General features: G+C 46.8%; 1 protein-coding gene across 1 annotated transcript in view; it reads right to left on the minus strand.

Moving 5' to 3' along the window:
• Positions 1-8486: 8486 nt before the first annotated feature.
• Positions 8487-22871, minus strand: part of LOC130120966 (activin receptor type-1-like) — a 25365-nt gene continuing 10980 nt past the window's right edge. The window contains exons 5-14 of the mRNA XM_056289794.1: positions 21952-22212; positions 21222-21494; positions 20690-20956; positions 18908-19113; positions 16857-16956; positions 16106-16252; positions 15569-15844; positions 14283-14480; positions 10233-10363; positions 8487-9603 (exon numbers count right to left, since the gene is read on the minus strand). Coding sequence (XP_056145769.1) covers positions 9469-9603; positions 10233-10363; positions 14283-14480; positions 15569-15844; positions 16106-16252; positions 16857-16956; positions 18908-19113; positions 20690-20956; positions 21222-21494; positions 21952-22212 — 1994 coding nt within the window. The 3' untranslated portion in view covers positions 8487-9468. The remainder of the gene's footprint in view (positions 9604-10232; positions 10364-14282; positions 14481-15568; positions 15845-16105; positions 16253-16856; positions 16957-18907; positions 19114-20689; positions 20957-21221; positions 21495-21951; positions 22213-22871) is intronic.

The raw sequence follows: 22871 nt of genomic DNA on the forward strand, positions 1-22871 counted from the left end.
TACCCAGGCACGTTACAGTTTGGTGTCAGAAGCGGGATGGGGAGACCGGAAGGCCATCGGCAGCGCATGCGCCCAGAGGCGTGAAGGAGCTGGTATGCTGAAGCGCGGGGACGCGCTTCCCGAAGGAGGGGGGTGGTGTAACGTGCATGGATAAGCAGCCCTTGGCCAGCGGGTCGGAACCTTTAGTCGAGCGGTCAGCGATGTCTCGGGAGATACGGGTTCGCGTCCCGGCTGCGGCGGTTCCTGCGGTTGCCCCCCCCCCCGGGTTCGCTACAGTCTTTTTTTTTCAGCTGCTTTTCGAGATGGGACTTTGTGTGTTTCCCACGTCGCCATTGTCGCGGCGCCACGGACGAGGGGAACGGGTCATTTTGGGGATGCAGCATCTGACGCAGCCGGCGCCCCTCCAACCTTTTTGTAGACGTGTCTTATTTGTGTTGCTGATGTGGAAAACTGGCAGTCCGTTGACGTGTGTTGTGCAGGACTGCAAGGTCAGCAGCAAGACATCGTTGGCACGGGCCCACCACAGCTCCATCATATTTACACCACCCGCTGCAAAAGGAAAGCCCAAAACATCGTTTAGGACTCCAGCCACCCCGCTCGTGTTCTGTTCCGGCTCCGTCCATCTAAAGAACGTTCCCGATCACACACCAGCCGCCTCAGCAGTCGTTTCTTTCCACACCCAGACAGCACCCGGATGTGGGCCACTTCAGGCAGTGATGCGGCCCTGGTGGTCTTCTACTGGCCCTGACAACATGGATGTGAGCCTGAAGTGGCCCGTGTGGTAAATGGTGAATATGGTCCAAATATCACAGAACGAATATGGCCACCTTTGGCAAACATGTGGCACATGCAGTATTGCTATGGCTTGGTTCTGGCCCAGATCTGGCAAACAGGAGCGGACCGCCCAAGTGCCGTCATTCCACGCGGTATGTGGGCCGGGTGAAAGTGTGGGACGGTCCGGGCCACAGCAGTTTTGCTATCTGGACAGGCAGGCAGTCAAGTTGCTGAACAGCTGATGCACCCATATGCACCTTATGTTGTTGTGTTATCATGTACTTTTCTATACTGTGTGTGTATATAGTAGTGCATATGGTCTGGTGTAGGTCTGGTGTAAGTCTGGTGTAGGTCTGGTGTAGGGATGGTGTAGGGATGGTGTAAGTCTGGTGTAGGGATGGTGTAAGTCTGGTGTAAGTCTGGTGTAGGTCTGGTGTAAGTCTGGTGTAGGGATGGTGTAGGTCTGGTGTAGGGATGGTGTAAGTCTGGTGTAGGGATGGTGTAGGTCTGGTGTAAGTCTGGTGTAGGTCTGGTGTAGGGATGGTGTAGGTCTGGAGTAGGGATGGTGTAGGGATGGTGTAGGTCTGGTATAGGGATGGTGTAGGTCTGGTGTAGGGATGGTATAGGGATGGTGTAAGTCTGGTGTAGGTCTGGTGTATGTCTGGTGTAAGTCTGGTGTAGGGATGGTGTAGGTCTGGCGTAGGTCTGGTGTAGGGATGGTGTAGGTCTGGCGTAGGTCTGGTGTAGGGATGGTGTAGGTCTGGTGTAGGGATGGTGTAGGTCTGGTGTAGGGATGGTGTAGGTCTGGTGTAGGGATGGTGTAGGGATGGTGTAAGTCTGGTGTAGGTCTGGTGTAGGGATGGTGTAGGTCTGGTGTAGGGATGGAGTAGGTCTGGTGTAGGGATGGTGTAGGGATGGTGTAGGTCTGGTATAGGGATGGTGTAGGTCTGGCGTAGGTCTGGTGTAGGGATGGTGTAAGTCTGGTGTAGGGATGGTGTAGGTCTGGTGTAATTCTGGAGTAGGTCTGGTGTAGGGATGGTGTAGGTCTGGTATAGGGATGGTGTAGGTCTGGCGTAGGTCTGGTGTAGGGATGGTGTGCCAGGTCTTCTGTGTTAAGGCAAATAGAGCCAAAGCATAAGAGTTTCACTGACACGTGATAACTTGAACTTGAACATGTGTTGATCGTAGTTGACAAAAGTTGGCTATTTCTAACCTATGTGTTTGGGGATCGGGATGATTGGGATGATGATGGCGGCACGGTGGCCACAGTCGCCTCACAGCAAGAAGGTCCTGGGTTCGAGTCCCGGGGTAGTCCAACCTTGAGGGTCGTCCCGGGTCGTCCTCTGTGTGGAGTTTGCATGTTCTCCCCGTGTCTGTGTGGGTTTCCTGGGGGGCTCCGGTTTCCTCCCACAGTCCAAAGACATGTAGGTCAGGTGGATCGGCCGTACTAAGTTGTCCCTAGGTGTGAATGTGTGTGTGTGTGGGGGGGGGGGGGCTGTGTGATGGCCTGCCGCCCAATGACTGCTGGGATGGGCTCCAGCATCCCCGTGACCTTGAGAGCAGGCTAAGCGGTTCAGATAATGGATGGATGGGTGGATGGATGGATGGATGGGACTCTGAGGATGGTCCAGTAATGCTGATGGTTGTCAGAAGTAAACGTCTCTAAAGGTGTAACGGGGGAGAATGGCCGTCAAAATGCCCTACTTCGATTTTAGGATTCCTAAAATATCCTAAAGACGTGTTTTTCAGAACCTGGGAAAACCTGAAATCAATAAATCAGTCATTTGTGACGATCCATCATGGGGGGGGGGATGTGTTGTGATGGAATCAGATTTCTTTTGCCAATATTTGTGTGCACCTATATCACCCCTGAAGAAGACTGCGGAGATGAAATATTGAATGATTTTATGCATCGGCTTGTGCCGCTTAATGCCCGCAATGCAACGAGAGGAGAAAAGGCATTTGTATGGAGAGTAAGGTCTGGTGGTCTCTCTAGCAGAACTGACCCCGGCCTGGAGCCTCCAGCTAAAACGCTCTTCGGAGGAGCCACGCCGGCCAAACGGTTACTGGAGCAACACCGAGGCGATGGTGTTGGTGCACAGCGTAAGACCGCAGCACAGTCAGAACGAGACCGTGGTGCCTGAATCTCCTGCAACGGGCCCACACTCTTCGCTCTCTCTGGATTTCCAGCTCACCCACCTGCATGTAAAAAAAGACTTTTTGCAGCAGGTCATGGGCGGTCAAGCTGAGTGTCCAAAACTGCATTTCCATAGCAACAAAAGTAGCCAAGTTGAGTGAGCAGATCAAATTAAGCCTTAATCCAGGGGGCTAAATACACTGTGGCATGGTACATAATCAGCTACTGTATTGACGGCAAAGCTGACCCGACAGGATATACGTTGCAAGGAGGAACTTATGTGTAGAGGTGACAGGAAGCACGATGGACGGGAAGGTCTACGAAGAGAGATCCAACACACGAGGGAGTAGCTCAGTGAAGGTGTTCATTCATAACAGGGACCTTGATTACATGATGGGGTCTGATGATACTGCAGATGGCAGTCAAGGCAGTGCTTTGTCACATCTCAAGTAAACACAGTCACATCAGCAGGCTTTAGGGCGAAGTCCAAACCGTGAGCATAATGAAAAAGAAAACAAGACCTCGATTTTACATCTCTAGAACACGAGTAAATGAACGTTTCCCCGGACAGGGCATTGAATGTGTTTGTTAAGTATTTGTAAGTGAGTGAGTGTTTGGGTGGGACAGTGGCCCAGTGGTTAGCGCTGTCGCCTCACAGCAACAAGCTGCTGGGTTCAAACCCCGGGGTTGTCCAACCTTGGGGGTCCTCCCAGGTCTGTGTGGAGTGTGCATGTTCTCCCCGTGTCGCCAGTGGGTTTTCTCCGGGTGCTCCGGTTTCCCCCACCATCAGAGAGACCTGCATGTTAGGGTTAATACTCCTGTCTGTGCCCCTGAGCAAGGCATGGCAAGAAGAACTGGCGTTGGTCCCAGGGTGCTGTACGGCGGCTGCCCACTGCTCCTAGCTACACAGCTGGGATGGGAGCAGAATTTCCCCACGGGATCAATAAAGCGTTCATCCATCCATCCATTAGATAAAGTTAAATCTCAAAATCAAAAAAATAAAAAAGTAGCCCAAATTTAAGAGCCAACTCGAAAAAATCCTGAAAACTCAAGAAAGGGGGAGGGGTTTGTGAAAGTGACCAGGCTGGAGCTCTGTGCAAGATGGCTGGAGACTAGGATGCTAAGACAGGGTGGATAATGACGTTTGTAGCATGTCTGTGAACGTTCTCCTTCGTCCAGGTTGTCATGGTCACCCAAAGGAGGTGAATCAGTGCAGCTGGACTTGGTATATATCTATGAAGAGGTTTGGCCTCTCATCCAAGAGGCCTCCTCAGTTCCTGCCTTCCTGACCAGACCAGGCTAGTCTTTGTAGCATGTTCTAGCACTGTTGCTGCTGTCTGAAGTTCTGGGTGTCTCAGGTCTGGCACACATCCGCTGACGTCTTGTTGTTGTTTTCCCCCTGGCCAAGTCCAGCTCCAGCTTCATAATCAGTCCAGGGCGTGACGAGGAGCATGCTAGACCAATTTGTGTTTGACAGCGTTTAGGGGGGCTCAGTTTGCAGCTGGTAGGATGGAGCCAGGCTGCTCAGACAGTTTCAGGTGAATACCGGCTCCTCTTGTAACAACTGCAGGGATTGTGGTTTAGTTAATGATGAACTGTGTCGTATTCTATACGGAGGAATATATGTTTGACCTGGGAGTCGATCTGCAAGGCCACAATAGTCCACGCAGCCTTGCAGGCGGGGAGACGGGTGGATGGTTTTGTGTCCGAGTCGGCGTGCTGGGGGGCGGGGGTGCATACACACGAGTTAACGTGCTACTGAACTCAAAAGCAGATTGTTACAACGTCCTGTTTCCAAATAATGAACAGATCCGTCTTAAAGGTGCAATGTGCAACACTTCTACTTTGCTGAAGCGCGACATGACGAGTGGGTATCAGCAGGGCCCCCGCTCAGTGGTAGTGGTTACAAAGTCCTGCTAATGCCCCCTACTCCCTCATTGCTGCATTAAAAAAACAACACCAAAAACAAGAAAGAGAGGGGGCAGGAGCATCCGGGGGGTTGTGCTGGTCTATTCCGTTGCCTACCAACATGGGGATCGCCGGTTCGAATCCCCGTGTTGCCTCCGGCTTGGTCGGGCATCTCTACAGACACAATTGGCCGTGTCTGCGGGTGGGAAGCCGGATGTGGGTATGTGTCCTGGTAGCCACACTAGCGCCTCCTCTTTTCGGGGGGGAGGAGGAACTGGGGGGATAGCGTGATCCTCCCACACGCTGCAACCCCCTGGTGAAACTCCTCACTGTCAGGGGAAAAGAAGCAGCTGGCGATTCCACATGTATCAGAGGAGGCATGTGGTAGTCTGCAGCCCTCCCCACATCAGCAGAGGGGGTGGAGCAGCGACCGGGACAGCTCGGACAAGTGGGGTAATGGGCCGGGGTACAATTGGGGTGAAAAGGGGGGGAAATATCCACACACACAAAAAAGAACAATTAAAAAAGCTGTGCCTATTTGTGTTTGTTTGAAGGCCCGTGACACCCCATCCCCCAAAGACTTGGCTTGCACTCGCAGCCCTCAGCAGATCTGCTCGGATCACAGGAAACTGAGATCTACTGATGCCTTTGACAATGTGATGACAAGCCAGAAGAGGCGTCCTGCTCACTTCCCACTCAAATGGCTCGTCCTGCCGTCTCGAGGACATGTGCATCCATTTTGATTTGTTGTCCTTATTCACATCGATGCAGGATAGAAGTCAGCATTCAGGTACAAATTACACATTACATCTCTAACTCACAACTAATAACATCTCTAACTCACAGCTGTCATAACATCTCTAACTCACAACTGTAATAACATCTCTAACTCACAGCTGTCATAACATCTAACTCACAACTGTAATAACGTCTCTAACTCACAACTGTCATAACATCTCTAACTCACAACTGTCATAACGTCTAACTCATAGCTGTCATAACATCTCTAACTCACAGCTGTCATAACATCTCTAACTCACAACTGTAATAACATCTCTAACTCACAGCTGTCATAACATCTCTAACTCACAGCTGTCATAACATCTCTAACTCACAGCTGTCATAACGTCTCTAACTCACAGCTGTCATAACATCTCTAACTCACAACTGTAATAACGTCTAACACAACTGTAATAACGTCTAACTCACAGCTGTCATAACATCTCTAACTCACAACTGTAATAACATCTCTAACTCACAACTGTAATAACGTCTAACTCACAGCTGTCATAACATCTCTAACTCACAGCTGTAATAACATCTCTAACTCACAGTTGTCATAACATCTCTAACTCACAACTGTAATAACATCTCTAACTCACAGCTGTCATAACATCTCTAACTCACAACTGTCATAACATCTCTAACTCACAGCTGTCATAACATCTCTAACTCACAGCTGTCATAACATCTAACACAACTGTAATAACGTCTAACTCACAAATGTAATAACATCTCTAACTCACAACTGTAATAACATCTCTAACTCACAGCTGTCATAACATCTCTAACTCACAGCTGTAATAACATCTCTAACTCACAGCTGTCATAACATCTCTAACTCACAGCTGTCATAACATCTAACACAACTGTAATAACGTCTAACTCACAGCTGTCATAACATCTCTAACTCACAAATGTAATAACATCTCTAACTCACAACTGTAATAACGTCTAACTCACAGCTGTCATAACATCTCTAACTCACAGCTGTAATAACATCTCTAACTCACAGTTGTCATAACATCTCTAACTCACAACTGTAATAACATCTCTAACTCACAGCTGTCATAACATCTCTAACTCACAGCTGTCATAACATCTCTAACTCACAGCTGCCATAACAGCTAACTCACAACTGTAATAACGTCTAAAACAGCTGTCATAACGTCTAACTCACAGCTGTCATAACATCTCTAACTCACAGCTGTCATAACAGTTAACTCACAGCTGTCATAACATCTAACTCACAAATGTAATAACGTCTAACTCACAGCTGTCATAACATCTCTAACTCGCAGCTGTCATAACGTCTAACTCGCAGCTGTAATAACATCTCTAACTCGCAGCTGTCATAACATCTAACTCACAACTGTCATAACGTCTCTAACTCACAACTGTCATAACGTCTCTAACTCACAACTGTCATAACATCTCTAACTCACAACTGTAATAACATCTCTAATTCACAGTTGTCATAACATCTCTATCTCACAGCTGTCATAACATCTAACTCACAACTGTAATAACGTCTAACTCACAGCTGTCATAACATCTCTATCTCACAACTGTAATAACGTCTAACTCAAAGCTGTCATTACATCTGTAACTCGCAGCTGTCATAACATCTGTAACTCGCAGCTGTAATAACATCTGTAACTCACAGCTGTCATAACGTCTCTAACTCACAACTGTCATAACGTCTAACTCACAGCTGTCATAACATCTCTAACTCACAGCTGTCATAACATCTCTAACTCACAGCTGTCATAACGTCTCTAACTCACAGCTGTCATAACATCTCTAACTCACAACTGTAATAACGTCTAACTCACAGCTGTAATAACATCTCTAACTCACAACTGTCATAACATCTCTAACTCACAACTGTAATAACGTCTAACTCACAGCTGTCATAACATCTCTAACTCACAGCTGTAATAACATCTCTAACTCAGTTGTCATAACATCTCTAACTCACAACTGTAATAACATCTCTAACTCACAGCTGTCATAACATCTCTAACTCACAGCTGCCATAACAGCTAACTCACAACTGCAATAACATCTAACACAGCTGTCATAACGTCTAACTCACAGCTGTCATAACATCTCTAACTCACAGCTGTCATAACATCTCTAACTCACAGCTGTCATAACATCTAACTCACAAATGTAATAACGTCTAACTCACAGCTGTCATAACGTCTCTAACTCGCAGCTGTCATAACGTCTAACTCGCAGCTGTAATAACATCTCTAACTCACAACTGTCATAACGTCTAACTCACAGCTGTCATAACATCTCTAACTCACAGCTGTCATAACAGTTAACTCACAGCTGTCATAACATCTCTAACTCACAGCTGTCATAACAGTTAACTCACAGCTGTCATAACATCTAACTCACAAATGTAATAACGTCTAACTCACAGCTGTCATAACGTCTCTAACTCGCAGCTGTCATGACGTCTAACTCGCAGCTGTAATAACATCTCTAACTCACAGCTGTCATAACATCTCTAACTCACAACTGTCATAACGTCTATAACTCACAACTGTAATAACATCTCTAATTCACAGCTGTCATAACATCTCTATCTCACAGCTGTAATAACGTCTAACTCACAGCTGTCATAACATCTCTATCTCACAACTGTAATAACGTCTAACTCAAAGCTGTCATTACATCTGTAACTCGCAGCTGTCATAACATCTGTAACTCACAGCTGTAATAACATCTGTAACTCACAACATCGGCTTGGCAATAAAACCCGCTGAGCAGAATCCGTCAAAAAGAAAGGTGAAAAACAGAATTTAAAAACACCCCAGTGAAAATTAAAGGCCATCCGACATGGCATTGCGACAAATGAGGCAGATACCATATCACGATTTTTTTCTATTTAATTAATAGAAATCACTAATTGATATAAAATATTAAAGAAATAAAAAAGGCTGAAGTTTGACTTCAATTACTTAAGACAATGCACATTATTAAGACAACAATGCACGCATGAAGACAGCGTAGCTTCACAAGGCTCCTGAAGAAATAGAATTCAGCATTGTCTAGCAAATATTTTATTTGTACTTTTAGCGTTTGTCTGTGTAAGGCTAAAAGAAACAATACATAGAACAGGTACATAACGCAATGTAAAATACACTGTGATATACATATGTTTAGCAACAGGGTACGTTTAGTCGGACATCTCAGGAGAAGATTGTCTATAACCGCAGTTGTACAACTAAATAATGTTAAAACTATTGATGACGTTCTGACAGAATTGTAAACAGTGGTGCAGTCACGTTAAACCATAACACCGTTTTGCTATTCGCACTTATAGCTGTTCAAGAAAAGGAGGAGTATGTAGTTGGCAGGTTGACTTGGCGAGTTGAATTTTTTTTCCAAGGTGCATCCACTACTATGCAAATAAAGAATGCAAGGACTGCCAGTGCAATAAAAAAAACTGATAGTGATATAGCTAAATAAAATACGTCAAGACATTTTATTTTTCAAATTCAAAATGTGTCAAATGGGATCTGCAGCTTTAAACAAACACAAGCCTACTGAAATGCCCAGGTAACAGTTTCTTCCTGAAAAAAAATGCTGCAAGCAGTTCAGCTCCTACGCCTTCGGGTGTGCAGACAGTATCCTAATATCCAAGATCACCGGCAGTTTCACAAATGCCCTGTAAGCCATCTTTGGATGCCAAAATGTTTCCCACCAAGTTTTTTCTTTTTTTAAATAAATACAATGTGCCACTATAAGGGCACTGAGCCCATCCAGTCTCTTGTATGAGTTTTCTAGATGGTCCGGCTTCTGGACGTTTTAGAAGGCCTTTGGCGTTCCTGCCTCGCCTCCATCGAGAAGGCTCAAATGTCTGTTTTGATTTTGTCCAGAGAGTTGTCAATCTTTGTCAGAGTCTTTTTGATGCGTAACGCCGTTAACCTCGCTGATGGATTCTGGTACCAGCACTCCTTCATAAGTTTAGCCATCGAGGTTAAAGTCTGGAAAATAATGGGTGAAATGAGTCACCAAGTAGGTCATAGACATATGTGTACACACACACACACACACACACAACTACAGTTAGATTTAAAGAGTGATTTATGTCTTGAGGTAGGTTACACAGTGATGTGAATTCTAGAGACAGAAGTCTGCTTGTTTTTTTGGATTTTTTTCCCCCAGTTGTACCCGGCCAATTACCCCACTCTTCCGAGCCATCCCGGTCTCTGCTCCACCCCCTCTGCTGATCCGGGGAGGGCTGCAGACTACCACATGCCTCCTCCCATACATGTGGAGTCGCCAGCTGCTTCTTTTCACCTGACAGTGAGGAGTTTCACCAGGGGGACGTAGCATGTGGGAAGATCACGCTATTCCTTCCAGTCCCCCCCCCCCCCCGAACAGTCGCCCCGACCAACCAGAGGAGGCGCTAGTGCAGCGACCAGGACACATACCCACATCCGGCTTCCCACCCGCAGACATGGTCAATTGTGTCTGTAGGGACGCCCGACCAAGCCGGAGGTAACACGGGGATTCAAACCGGTGATCCCCATGTTGGTAGGCAACAGAATAGACCGCCACGCTACCCAGACGTCTTAAGTCTGCTTTTTTTTAACATTTGGGGTCTACTCACCGGATCTGAGAACCATCTGTTTGGGATGTTGGGCCTCTGCTGGTCCACACATACAACCTTCTTCATATCCTCAAAGCTGGGGTCACTGGGCACCACGTCATGGAAAGGCGGCTTGTAGTCCTCCACAATGCCTGAATGTAGGGGAGAGAGGACAGAAGAATCATCTGTCAAGATCGCGTACCTTTACAGACATGCAGCCAAAAACATCATTTGCTAGTGTGTTATATAAAGCACAATGACTAACTTATGGAGAAATCATAAAAGAGCATTGTGAGTTTTATGACGGCATGGCCATTGTTTTCCTTACTTTGCTCATAGCAAGTATGAACCCAGCCACTTGAGGATGTATAACCCAGCCACTGAGGATGCACAAGCCAGTGCATTCTTAGTGCCGGTCCCAAGCCCGGATAAATGGGGAGGGTTACGTCTGGGAGGGCATCAGGTGTAAAATCTTTGCCAAATCAAATATGAGGATCATAAATCAGATTTCCATACCGGATCAGTCGACCGCCACCGGTACTGTTAGCCAGCAGGGTGCTGGTGGAAACTATGCTACTGTTGGGCGAAGGAGAAGGAGAGGTGGAAGGCATGTCCAGAGGCAGTGAGAGAGGAGGAAGGGTAGGAGTGTGGAGGTGAGAGTCGGAACATTGAATGTTGGCACTATGACTGGTAAAGGGAGAGAGCTGGCTGATATGATGGAAAGAAGAAAGGTAGGCATACTGTGTGTGCAAGAGACCAGGTGGAAGGGGAGTAAGGCCAGGAGTATCGGAGGTGGGTTCAAACTCTACTACCATGGTGCGAAAGGGAGGAGAAATGGGGTAGGGGTAATTCTGAAGGAAGAGTATGTCAAGAGTGTGCTGGAGGTGAAGAGAGTGTCAGACAGAGTGATGAGTATGAAGCTGGAAATCGAAGGTGTATTGCTGAATGTTATCAGCACATATGCCCCGCAAGTTGGGTGTGAGATGGAAGACAAGGAAGAATTCTGGAGTGAGTTGGATGACGTGGTGGAGAGGGTACCCAAGGAGGAGAGAGTGGTGATTGGAGCTGACTTCAGTGGACATGTTGGTGAAGGAAACAGAGGTGATGAGGTGATGGGAAGGTATGGTGTCAGGGAGAGAAATGTGGAAGGACAGATGGTGGTGGATTTTGCAAACAGGATGGAAATGGCTGTGGTGAATACATATTTCAAGAAGAGGGAGGAACACAAGGTGACATACAAGAGTGGAGGAAAGTGCACACAGGTGGACTACATCTTATGCAGGAGGTGTGATCTGAAAAGGATTAGAGACTGCAAGGTGGTGACAGGGGAGAACGTAGCTAGGCAGCATCGGATGGTGGTCTGTAGGATGACTTTGGAGACCAAGAAGAGGAAGCGAGTGAAGGCAGAGCCGAAGATCAAATGGTGGAAGTTGAAGAAGGAAGACCGTTGTGTGGAGTTCAGGCAGGAGTTAAGACAGGCACTGGGTGGTAGTGAAGAGTTGCCGGATAGCTGGGCAACCACTGCAAAAATAGTGAGGGAGACAGCTAGGAAGGTACTTGGTGTGTCATCAGGACAGAGGAAGGAAGACAAGGAGACTTGGTGGTGGAATGAGGAAGTACAGCAAAGTATACAGAGGAAGAGGTTGGCAAAGAAGAAGTGGGATAGTCAGAGAGATGAAGAAAGTAGACAGGAGTACAAGGAGAGACAGCGTAAAGCAAAGAGAGAGGTGGCAAAGGCAAAGGAAAAGGCGTATGGTGAGTTGTATGACAGGTTAGACACTAAGGAAGGACAAAAGGACTTGTACCGATTGGCTAGACAGAGGGACCGAGCTGGGAAGGATGTGCAGCAAGTTAGTGCGATGAAGGATAGAGATGGAAATGTGCTGACAAGCGAGGAGAGTGTGTTGAGAAGGTGGAAGGAGTACTTTGAGGGGCTGATGAATGAAGAAAATGAGAGAGAGAGAGAAGGTTGGATGATGTGGGGATAGTGAATCAGGAAGTGCGGTGGATTAGCAAGGAGGAAGTGAGGGCAGCTATGAAGAGGATGAAGAGTGGAAAGGCAGTTGGTCCTGATGACATACCTGTGGAGGCATGGAGATGTTTAGGAGAGATGGCAGTGGAGTTTTTAACTAGATTGTTTAACACAATCTTGGAAAGTGAGAGGATGCCTGAGGAGTGGAGAAGAAGCATACTGGTACCGATTTTCAAGAACAAGGGTGATGTGCAGAACTGTAGCAACTACAGAGGTATAAAGTTGATCAGCCACAGCATGAAGATATGGGAAAGAGTAATGAAGCTAGGTTAAGAGGAGGAGAGGTGATGATCAGCAGCAGCAGTATGGTTTCATGTCATGAAAGAGCACCACAGATGTGATGTTTGCGTTGAGAATGTTGATGGAGAAGTATAGAGAAGGCCAGAAGGAGTTACATTGTGTCTTTGTGGATTTAGAGAAAGCTTATGACAGAGTGCCGAGAGAGGAGGTGTGGTATTGTATGAAGAAGTCAGGAGTTGCAGAGAAGTATGTAGGAGTGGTGCAGGATATGTATGAGGGAAGTGTGACAATGGTGAGGTCTGTGGTTGGAAAGACAGATGGGTTCAAGGTGGAGGTGGGACACATCAAGGATCGGCTCTGAGCCCTTTCTTGTTTACAATGGTGATGGACAGGTTGACGGACGAGATCAGGCAGGAGTCTCCGTGGACTATATGATGTTTGCGGATGACATTGTGAGCTGTAGTGTGCAGGTTGAGGAGAGCCTGGAGAGGTGGAGGTATGCACTGGAGAGAAGAGGAATGAAAGTCAGTAGGAGCAAGATGGAGTACCTATGCATGAATGAGAGAGAGGACAGTGGAATGGTGAGGATGCAAGGAGTGGAGGTGATGAAGGCGTATGAGGTAAATACTTGGGGGTCAACTGTCCAAAGTAATGGGGAGTGCAGAAGAGAGATGAAGAAGAGAGTGCAGGCAGGGTGGAGTGGGTGGAGAAGAGTGTCAGGAGTGATTTGTGACAGAAGGGTACCATCAAGAGTTAAAGGGAAGGTTTGCAAGATGGTTGTGAGACCAGCTATGTTGTATGGTTTGGAGACAGTGAAATTGATGAAAAGACAGGAGGTGGAGCTGGAGGTGGCAGAGATGAAGATGATAAGATTTTCTTTGGGAGTGACGAAGAAAGACAGGATTAGGAACGATTATATTAGAGGGACAGCTCAGGTTGGACGGTTTGGACATGTGTGGAGGAGAGATGCTGGGTATATTGGGAGAAGGATGCTGAATATGGAGCTGCCAGGGAAGAGGAGAAGAGGAAGGCCAAAGAGGAGGTTTATGGATGTGGTGAGGGAGGACATGCAGGTGGCTGGTGTGACAGAGGAAGATGTAGAGGACAGGAGGAAATGGAAACGGATGATCCGCTGTGCTGACCCTTAACGGGAGCAGCTGAAAGTAGTAGTAGTAGTAGTAGTAGTACCTCATAGCAAGTACGAGATGGAAATATGAGGTTTGTGTGTTAAACTTTAACCAGACTCTTAAGTGTTGCTGTAAGCCATGTTCGCATTTCAAAATGACGATGCAATGATTTTGACATGAGGCGAAGATGTGGATCTGTCACTCAAGGCTGAGTCATTTCATCAGCAGCGGAGAATTTCGCATGGTCCTAGTTTCACTTTAAGGGTAAATCAGGACGTTTTCCATTGGGGGGAAAAGTTTCCACTGGGAAAGAAGTAAAAACCTTCACAGCTTGATGCTTAATAATCCAAAAAAAAAAAAAGAGTCACACTGCATAACTAATTGTATGTAACTAATAATTAACCTTGTTTGATTTGTAAATTAGTTCAACAAGGCTTTTCCTCAGCACGTGTGTGTTCACTCCTATGAGTAGCTTTATACTCAAAGAGCTTCCTCACGCCGTCTGAAACACATACAACCCACTCCACTAATAAGACTACCATCCAGACCTCCTCGAGCCACGGAATATACTGATTCAATTCAGAGTCAGTGCTTGATGGTGTATAACTGGTCAAATCAATACACAACACACACAAGACTAACAGACAAGTGAACTGTTAAACATATGCTGACCATTGCTGACCGTCCTCCTGGCGATTTCCCACAGGACCAGACCCAGAGCCCAGATGTCCACTCTCTTGTAGGACTCGAAGCAGTCTGTCTGGATGGAGTCATCCAGCACCTCTGGGGCCATGTAGCGCTTCGTACCTACTTTAGGGTTGTTCCCTACGTCTAACTCGTTGGTGTCTTGGAAATGCATCACGGCCAGACCTGGTACAAAAAAACAGGGTATTTTGGCTTTGTGTTATAATTCTGACAAGCTTGGAACAATTTATCAAGCGTTAAAAAAAACAAAAAACGCTTTTGTCAACATCTGAGACAAGGAAAGTGGATTCGGCCATACTGGACCCTGCTAGAATGAAATTAAACATGTGTTTTCACATTTGTAACTCCTGAACCCGCCCTTAATTTACATCTTTGATATAAAAATTCCCCAAAAATTCCCTTTAATTTCTGTATTTAATGTTTTTCTCACTGTGACAAATACAATCATTTTTTAGTTACATTATTCTGCACTTATGGGTGTGTATGCGCACAAAAATGTCCAATGAATGGGAGAAAAATGAGAAAAAGGAGACGAGTGACCTTCTACCACCCAACTGAAACTAGCCAATAGCATATCGATGTCCATAATCATCTAAAAATGCCCAGCCATGATTGGCTGTTAGTCAAATCAGACTCCTCCCCCCAACAAAATCCCACCCATCTGTTCCATTTCTGTGCTCTAAATGCCGTTTCATAAGACCTTTCGTGGTGACGCATGTCCTGTTTTGTTGAGAAAAAAAATGGATGGACCCATCTCTCCAAAAAGGGTACACTCTTTTTGTTCTGGGACAAAAACAACCGCTCTTTTGGTTTTCATGGCACCAAAACATGTCAGCTCAGGGGAGAGCCAAGTAGAACAGCCAGTGAAAATTCAGCCAGTAGCCAGACTGAAGGCTGGCAACCTAAATTAGTTGTTGTTTATCGGGAGCACAAAGAACATTACTCATGTGCTCCCCAAGAGCTTTTGAGTGCTTCTTAATGTAGTTTTGGTTAAGGGCTGGGAGGTACTGCAGCAACAGCTGTTCTTCCTCTAATGATCGACTAATGATCAACAATTATCGCTAAGTGGATTGACGAGTGGGAGGGGGCTAACTAAGGTAGCAGAGGGAGCGCTGTATCTTACACAACAAGCGAAACACAACATCTCATCTCAATCTGGAGGGTGAGGATGACACTGAATCTTACTGTGTCACAAACAACTGGGAAATTTACACCATCAGGAAAAGGCACTCAAGCCTTTCCTGTGTTCTCACCCAGGTCGGCGATGCAGCACTGTCCGTTCTTGTTGACCAGTATATTTTTGCTCTTGAGGTCTCTGTGGGCGATGGCTGGTTTGCCCTGGGTGCCGAAGATCTCGACATGTAGGTGTGCCAAGCCGCTGGCTATGGAGAGCGCCATGCGGAGACAGCTGGAGGCGTCTAGGGTGCTGAGCTGAAGGTAGTCGTACAGAGAGCCCATCTCATGGAAGTGGGTGATGAGCCACAGCTGAGTACTGGAGTTCCTGGAGGTCATGTCTGAAGCTATAAAGCCTTGAGGTGAGAAAATGGAGACAGTTAGTGGGAGTTTACATCAACATCAAAAGTGTAGAATAACGAACAGGTCTGGTCACTGTGTAACAACAAAATCATCCTAAAAGACAAAGAATAAACCTTAAAGTGAGGTTGGGTTGATAATATTTTTAACACTAGATAATCAAATGGTCACTACCATTACATTCATAGCGTCGAACCATATGGACTCATAAACCTTTGCTGAGTGGGTCACGTTGCTAGAACGCTGATTCTACATACCAAGGATGTTCTCGTGTCTTAGTAGCACTGTGTTGTAAATCTCAGTCTCTCTGAACCAGGACTTCTCATCTCTGGAGGAAAAGATCTTGACAGCAACACTCTCTCCCTGCCACAGACCCCTCCACACCTCACCGTAACGCCCCTTACCTGGCAGGCAAAAACATGCCACAGATTACAAAGCAGACACCCACAGCACTTTCATACAGCAAAAACATTCCTTTGTGGTTGAAATTATAGCCCAGTGCAATGACTTGATTCGATCTGTAACTTGGATGAGAAGGTATTTCTATTATAGTATTTCTATTATAGTTTGGATACTACCTGTGTAGAAGGGGACAGACCACAAAGCTTGGGGTTTTTCCACTTGTTTTTACTAAGCTTTACTGGCCTAACCTTTCACACTGATAACTACAACCCAATGAGACACCACATCAAAATATTTGTTAATATAAAAATATGTTTGCTGATAATATTTTCACTGGCACCTAAGGCACTGGACTACTGCTCATGAATATAATTTACACAATTTTTGGTTTGGAGAGGCGATTGCGGCTGCAGCTGTGCTTGGCCTCTGGCAAGCAGGCAGGAAACTCCCACCACACTGGCCTGTTTTGCAACCCAAATGTCCATTCCAAATAAACTGCCCTTATGAAGAAAGTACTTCGGGGGCCTGTGATGGATCCCTTCTGTCAGTGCTACAAATTACAGAAACAACAACAAAAAAACAACAGACTGTTAACTGGACACTTACCCACGCACTCGCAGAGCGTGATTTGCCGAGCCACGGTTCTCTGGACGAGGAAGGGTAGTCCGGAGCCACTTCCTGAAGTGCAGGAATGATCTAGCAGATCCTGGGTGAAAGAAATACGCAGTTTATATTTGTGTGGGTTGCAGAGTCATCTGGATGAAAGTGGCCCTAAAGATATCCTGTACTGGAGCCTATAGATGATGAAGTAAAGAGCATCTGGGGCTCAGATGGAGATTAATACAAGCAGGTTGCCTTTGATGTGGCACCCACTAGGGATGGAGGGGGGGGGGGGCAATCTGTGCAAGTTGTTCACAGTGCCAGGCAGTCAAGTGTGTGTGTGTGGTGAGTGGGGGTTCTCTGGAGGAGCAGAGTGCCCCCTGCTGAGTAAACAACAGCAGTTCCACCCCCTCCCTAGTGACTGGTGTGGGGGTTGGAGATTTTATCTAATCCAAGTGCCAGACTCCAAACAGGCGCAATGCTGCTAAGCCCTTTATTTTTATCTCCACTGGAGGACACGGCAGTGGCCCACGGCTGGCACAAGGGGGCAGTATGCAGCAACTCTACCTATCCAGTCCGACCAGCTTTTCCCTGATGAGAAAAACAAACCAAACTGGGAGGGGAGAATGAGGACTGAAATCAACAACAACAGAAAAAACACTGACGCCTCAGAAAAACAGATCCGTAACACAACAGCTGTTTGAGCGACACTCTGGAATGACAACAAAGCAATCAGACAGCAGCTATAAAATCAACTGTGAGTTATTGAAAATGAGTTTGTGTTTCCTGGATGGGAGGACATATCTGGGCCAGGCTGGTAGACAGCAAAATGTAATCAAAACATTAGAATAGAATTATACTAACAGCTGTTTTCTGGGCCCCGGGCTACAAAGCGGACCAGCACATGTGTTTCAGTCCAATTTGCGTTTTTACTACCACACCACCGTTTCTAATAACCTCTCTCATGGCTCCGCCGAGCACTTTTTCATTATGCTGAAACAAACACTCTGCATTTCCATATCTGGGCTTCCCCTTGCCAAAAGTTCTGACGGGCTTTGGAGAGGGATCCAATATCAGCGGTTCCTCACACATACACACTTTCCAAGGAACAGTTGGGCATGGTTTGTTTAGGTTTCATAATTCAAGATAAATGATTCTGGCTGGCGGAAGAAAATACTGCTTACATTAAGGGTTTGACACGTCTTTGAAACACGAGCCCAGATTCTTTATAAAACGACTCAGGGATTAATGGGAGTCCAGCAACACACACATGCATGCGCGAGCGCGCACACACACGCACACAGAGTTTGGTACCATTAATGATCTGGACAACAATGGTGATATATATACGTGTATACATATATATATATGTATATATATACACACACATATATACGTATAGATGAGTATATTGTGCGATACAAACACATCTTTGAGCATACACGCTAAATTGCACAGTGTTTGTGCTGGACTTGATTACATGGTGCATGAGCCAATGAATGTGCTCGGCTGTCATTTAGACTGAACACTAACCACAGGGCTCCACCCTGACTCTGGATCTGTTTAGCAGACCTCAAAACAAGCCCTGCTGGATGAAACTTGCAATCCATGGTTGAGTGAAAAAGGAGAAAACAGACAACAACAAAAAAAAAAAAACAACCTTTAAACAAATTTCAAGAATGATTGATGCAAAGAAATATGTGGTTGTATTGCGATTACGTTCCAAGTCAAGTCCTTCGTCGTAACTCATTTTAACTCTAGCTCTTACGAAAACAAGAAAAGTAAATAAAACAAATCATACAAATTATCTTTTGGTGTGCAAGGACGCTCATCTCCCAGCTACTCCTCATGCTCACCATGTCAGCGTACTCTTACCCGCTCTGAAATGTGCAGTAAATGGACACACAGACTCACACAGCAGAAAGTGTGACAGAGAAGAATGTCGTACTAATGTTTTACTCATTTCATGAAAAATAAAACCCACACACATTTTTTTTGCTGTCCATCATAACACTACAAGTATCATGAGACAAGCCAGCTTGTTGACTCCCACTCACCGCCAGGGTGCTCTCTCCCACATTGGAGGCAATGAGGCCATCGATGGTTCCGTATTCGGCATCTCGGGCCGTTAGCCTCTCCATTTGGTTGTGATGAATGCGTCTGAAGACCAGGATGGCGATTGCGGACAGGACGATTAGGACGATGACAGGGGCCACGATGACGATAGCCAGAGTGGTCACACTGTAATTGGGCAGATCGCTTGCTGTCAGGGGAGAGAAAACATTATTCAGGAAGAGTCTGACTGCACGTCTCCATAACTTTAACATAACCATGCTTTCTGCCTGGGAAATCAGGCTAGACTGCAGAAAAGTTGATTCAACAAAAATATTTTTTCCCACCCAAGGGGGCAAACTGTTTACAGGGCAAACTCATTGCTCAGTAGCCATGAATTATACACGTTTTCTCATGCTCTGCGTCCCAAGCCAGGCCAGGTGAGTTAGTGAGTACAGCTGCCTGAGGTCAACCACGGCCTTCACTAGAGCCCCGGCGGGCTCAGACAGCCATCATTCACCGGGAGGGGAGGATTATTAAGCATGCTGTGGAAAGGTCTCCCTCCATTCAAGTCCTGCCTGCCTGCAGCGGACCACACACACTAGGGCCAGCCCCCAGTACTGGAGCCACGGATCACAGCTTCGCTGCACTTCGCTGTCGACCCTACTGAGGAATCAATCCAGTGCACGGCGGAGGTGCACAGAGCTCTCTCTCACTCTTCTACATACATACATACATACACCGCATGCTTGCACACACAAACACACACTCGTGTAAAGTGGAGATTATCCAGGCAGCAGAGCTCAGCCTGAGGAACTGATCATCACACACACACACACACACACACACACACACACACACACCAAACATTCCAGGGGAAAGACTTGACTTCAGTGCTCCAGTGCAGACAATGCTCCCCTTTTCTCTCTTCATAAAGTGAACTTTTTCTCCCTGATGCACGGAGCTAGCAACACATTCTAGCAGCTAACCAGGCTTGAACTGAACACACAGCCGGGAGGGGACATATTTTTGCTGGCTGCAGCCGAGTCCAAAGCAGCGCTGTGTTAAATCGCATCTGCGGATAATTCTTTCCATTTGTTTTCGTCTGATCGGATGGGTGCGGCTTGGACGACATTAGCGCGGATGTCACAGACTTTGCAACAGCTTCAGGGGCTCCAACAGTCCCGTGCACATACACCCGTCTATCCCACCCCCTCTCCTAGGGGGCCCTCTCATGACTTACATCAGTGGACCTTGAGAGTCTCTGAGGGGGCCAAGCGGACTATGATCAAACAATACACAAAACCTCCCTTTTTCCTCCAGATGTCCCTTCCATTTCTCCGTTTCCTCAGGTGCCTGCTGTGTGGCCACACAGACCTGTAACACAAGCTAACACGGGCTGGTCGGAGAGGCCACAGCAGACAATTGCGCGGCTGCGGTCCTGGCTTCCCCTCGGGAGAGAATGGGTGGAGAGGATGGGTGGAGAGGATGGAATGCGCGTCCCCTTGACATAAACACAGGCAGAACTAACCCTCTTGGGCATTTCAAATTGAAATACAGAAAACCCAGAAAGTTCTTTGTGCGCACTGGACTTGACAATAATGTTAATAGGACAGACTCACAACTGACTAAGAGGGGGATGAAGGCTGAAATCAACATAACAGATGTGGCCTGCGAGCGTCAGCTCATCAATGGTGCACCTGCCTCTTTGTCTGAGCTCGCTTGCGGTGCATGAAACAGTTCTCATATAAACTGCCAAGTGTGATGCATTGTGGGAAGTGTAGTACCTTGGACGGGCAGCTCCACGGTGCGGTTCATGTTACACAGGTGGCCATGGCAACATTCGACGATCTGGTCCCTGGAGGGTGGGGTCTTGCAGGTCAACCTGCTCTGCTCATACACCTTGAAGCAGCCTTTCTGGTATGCCAGGGAGCCAGCATTCACAGTCAAAGACGTGAAACACTGGTGGCCCATACAGCGTGTCCCGGTCACACATGAGCTGCCCTCGCATACACACTCATGCTCCTCCTTTGACGGAGGTTTGACTTCCTCTTCTGCACAACAAACAGCAACAAGACAGGACTCGTTGAAAAGGCAAACCATGAGGAAGTTCAGATAGAGCCATTCCTGTACCCTTATCACTACAAACATGCGATCGTCCAGGTCAGGGAAGTTTACGAAGCAAAACCAGTTAAAGGAAGCTTGATTCAGATAGTTATGAAAAGTCAGGTCAAAGCACAGTTTTAGGGTGAGCTATACTGACGATGGTGAGGCCTATGTGATACATGAACCAAGGGAAGTGTGTTTTGGGTTATTCACCTTTTCCTGGCGCTTGCACAGTGACGTTCATGTTACACAGATGGCCCTGGCAGCACTTGACAACATGGGATGGCGAGGGCGGTGTGGCGCAGGTGGCTCTGCCCTCCTCATCGTCTCTCAGGCAGCCCTTCTGCTGGACAGCCGCTCCGTCAATCATCTTCAGGGACGAGAAACACTGCTGGCCCGTACAGCGCTCACCATGCTCACACACACCACCGCCACACACACACTGCTGGTCTCGAAGGACCGGTCTGCCAGAGGACACTTCAACATCTGATGAGAGGAATAAGAGATATGTGGAACTCCATTAGGAGTAATGTCATTATACCAGTCCACTCATTTAAATGGCATTCACTTGGACAAAGAGAAAAATAACAAATCAGAAAAGAGGAACATTTATGTTAACAGGCTGGTCCAAAACCAAAGTTGCTCAAACTTCACGAGCAGTTTCGCCAATAAAATGACTCACTGCACAAAACTAAACAAATAACGGTGGTTTTTAAATGATTGTAGGTGACTCATTACTACTGTTGACACAACACTTTAACCATATTGGTCTTCCTGTATTTAACAGGCATTGAACGAATTAGCCGAAGATATATTCACACTCTCCCCCACATGGGAATGAAGGTGACTCTTAACATTGCCAATTCAAAACCCTGCTCGCATCAGCGCCATCAGGACTGCTCTCGAGCAAAATGTAATGATGCCTCCAGAGCAAAACCCTCACCTCTTATTACTGGTGGCTCCACCGTAACGTTCATATTACACAGATGGCCTTGGCAGCACTCTACCACCAGCTCAGGGGTTGGCGAGACCCCACAACTTATTGGCGTCTCTCCTCCGCTATCGACAATGCAGCCCTTCTGTTGGACTGATGTCCCATTCAGGATCGAGAGGGAAGCGAAGCACTGCTGGCCAAAACACTGCGCCCCACTGCTGCACGATGCTCCAACACATACACACTCATAGTCCCTCACCGTGCCCTCATCTGCAGGAAAAAAACACATTTAGAAGAATGTGCATCAGGAGAATTCTGACCCAAAGCCTGAAACAAGGAAAAAAGACATATTTACAATGGCCAATAATACAGCACTAAAAGGAATATGCACCTCAAAGTTATCTCAATCTTTTCTAAAGAAGGCTCGTTCAATGCTCACTCCTCCTTGTAAAGCTGGACTTACATCTGCACGTCTGCGAGCGTGAGTTGACACTGACACGCATGATGTAAGAGGGAGTATTTGCACGTATGTAGCCCCTGCAAGTGCCCTGGATGGCAGCGTCATACTCACAAAACCTGTTAACAAGGGACTATTCACCAAAATCTGGCAGCAAAAACAAACAAAAGATCAAAACAGCAAGAAAACCTTGGGCATGTCTCCACTTTTGGTCCATGTTGTGTCATTTTGTCTTTTGTCCTGTATCGTCTCGGCCTGTATATTGAGTGGGCTCCTTTTTCCCTGCTACAGTTTTGGTTTCGTGGTGATGACGCGCCACCAGAAACCCTTCCCTGCTTAACCAGTTAGCACAAGTTGCCCTGCAGACGCGGTGAACGCACCGTTGAGATTTGAGGTGCGCGCGTCTGCGTCTCTGCGGGCCACGGCCGCCCAGAAACTCAGTCTCGGTGTTTATGTACCTACGCAGAAGCAA

This window comes from Lampris incognitus, chromosome 11 (assembly GCF_029633865.1).
Source record: "Lampris incognitus isolate fLamInc1 chromosome 11, fLamInc1.hap2, whole genome shotgun sequence".
Lineage (NCBI taxonomy): Eukaryota > Metazoa > Chordata > Actinopteri > Lampriformes > Lampridae > Lampris > Lampris incognitus.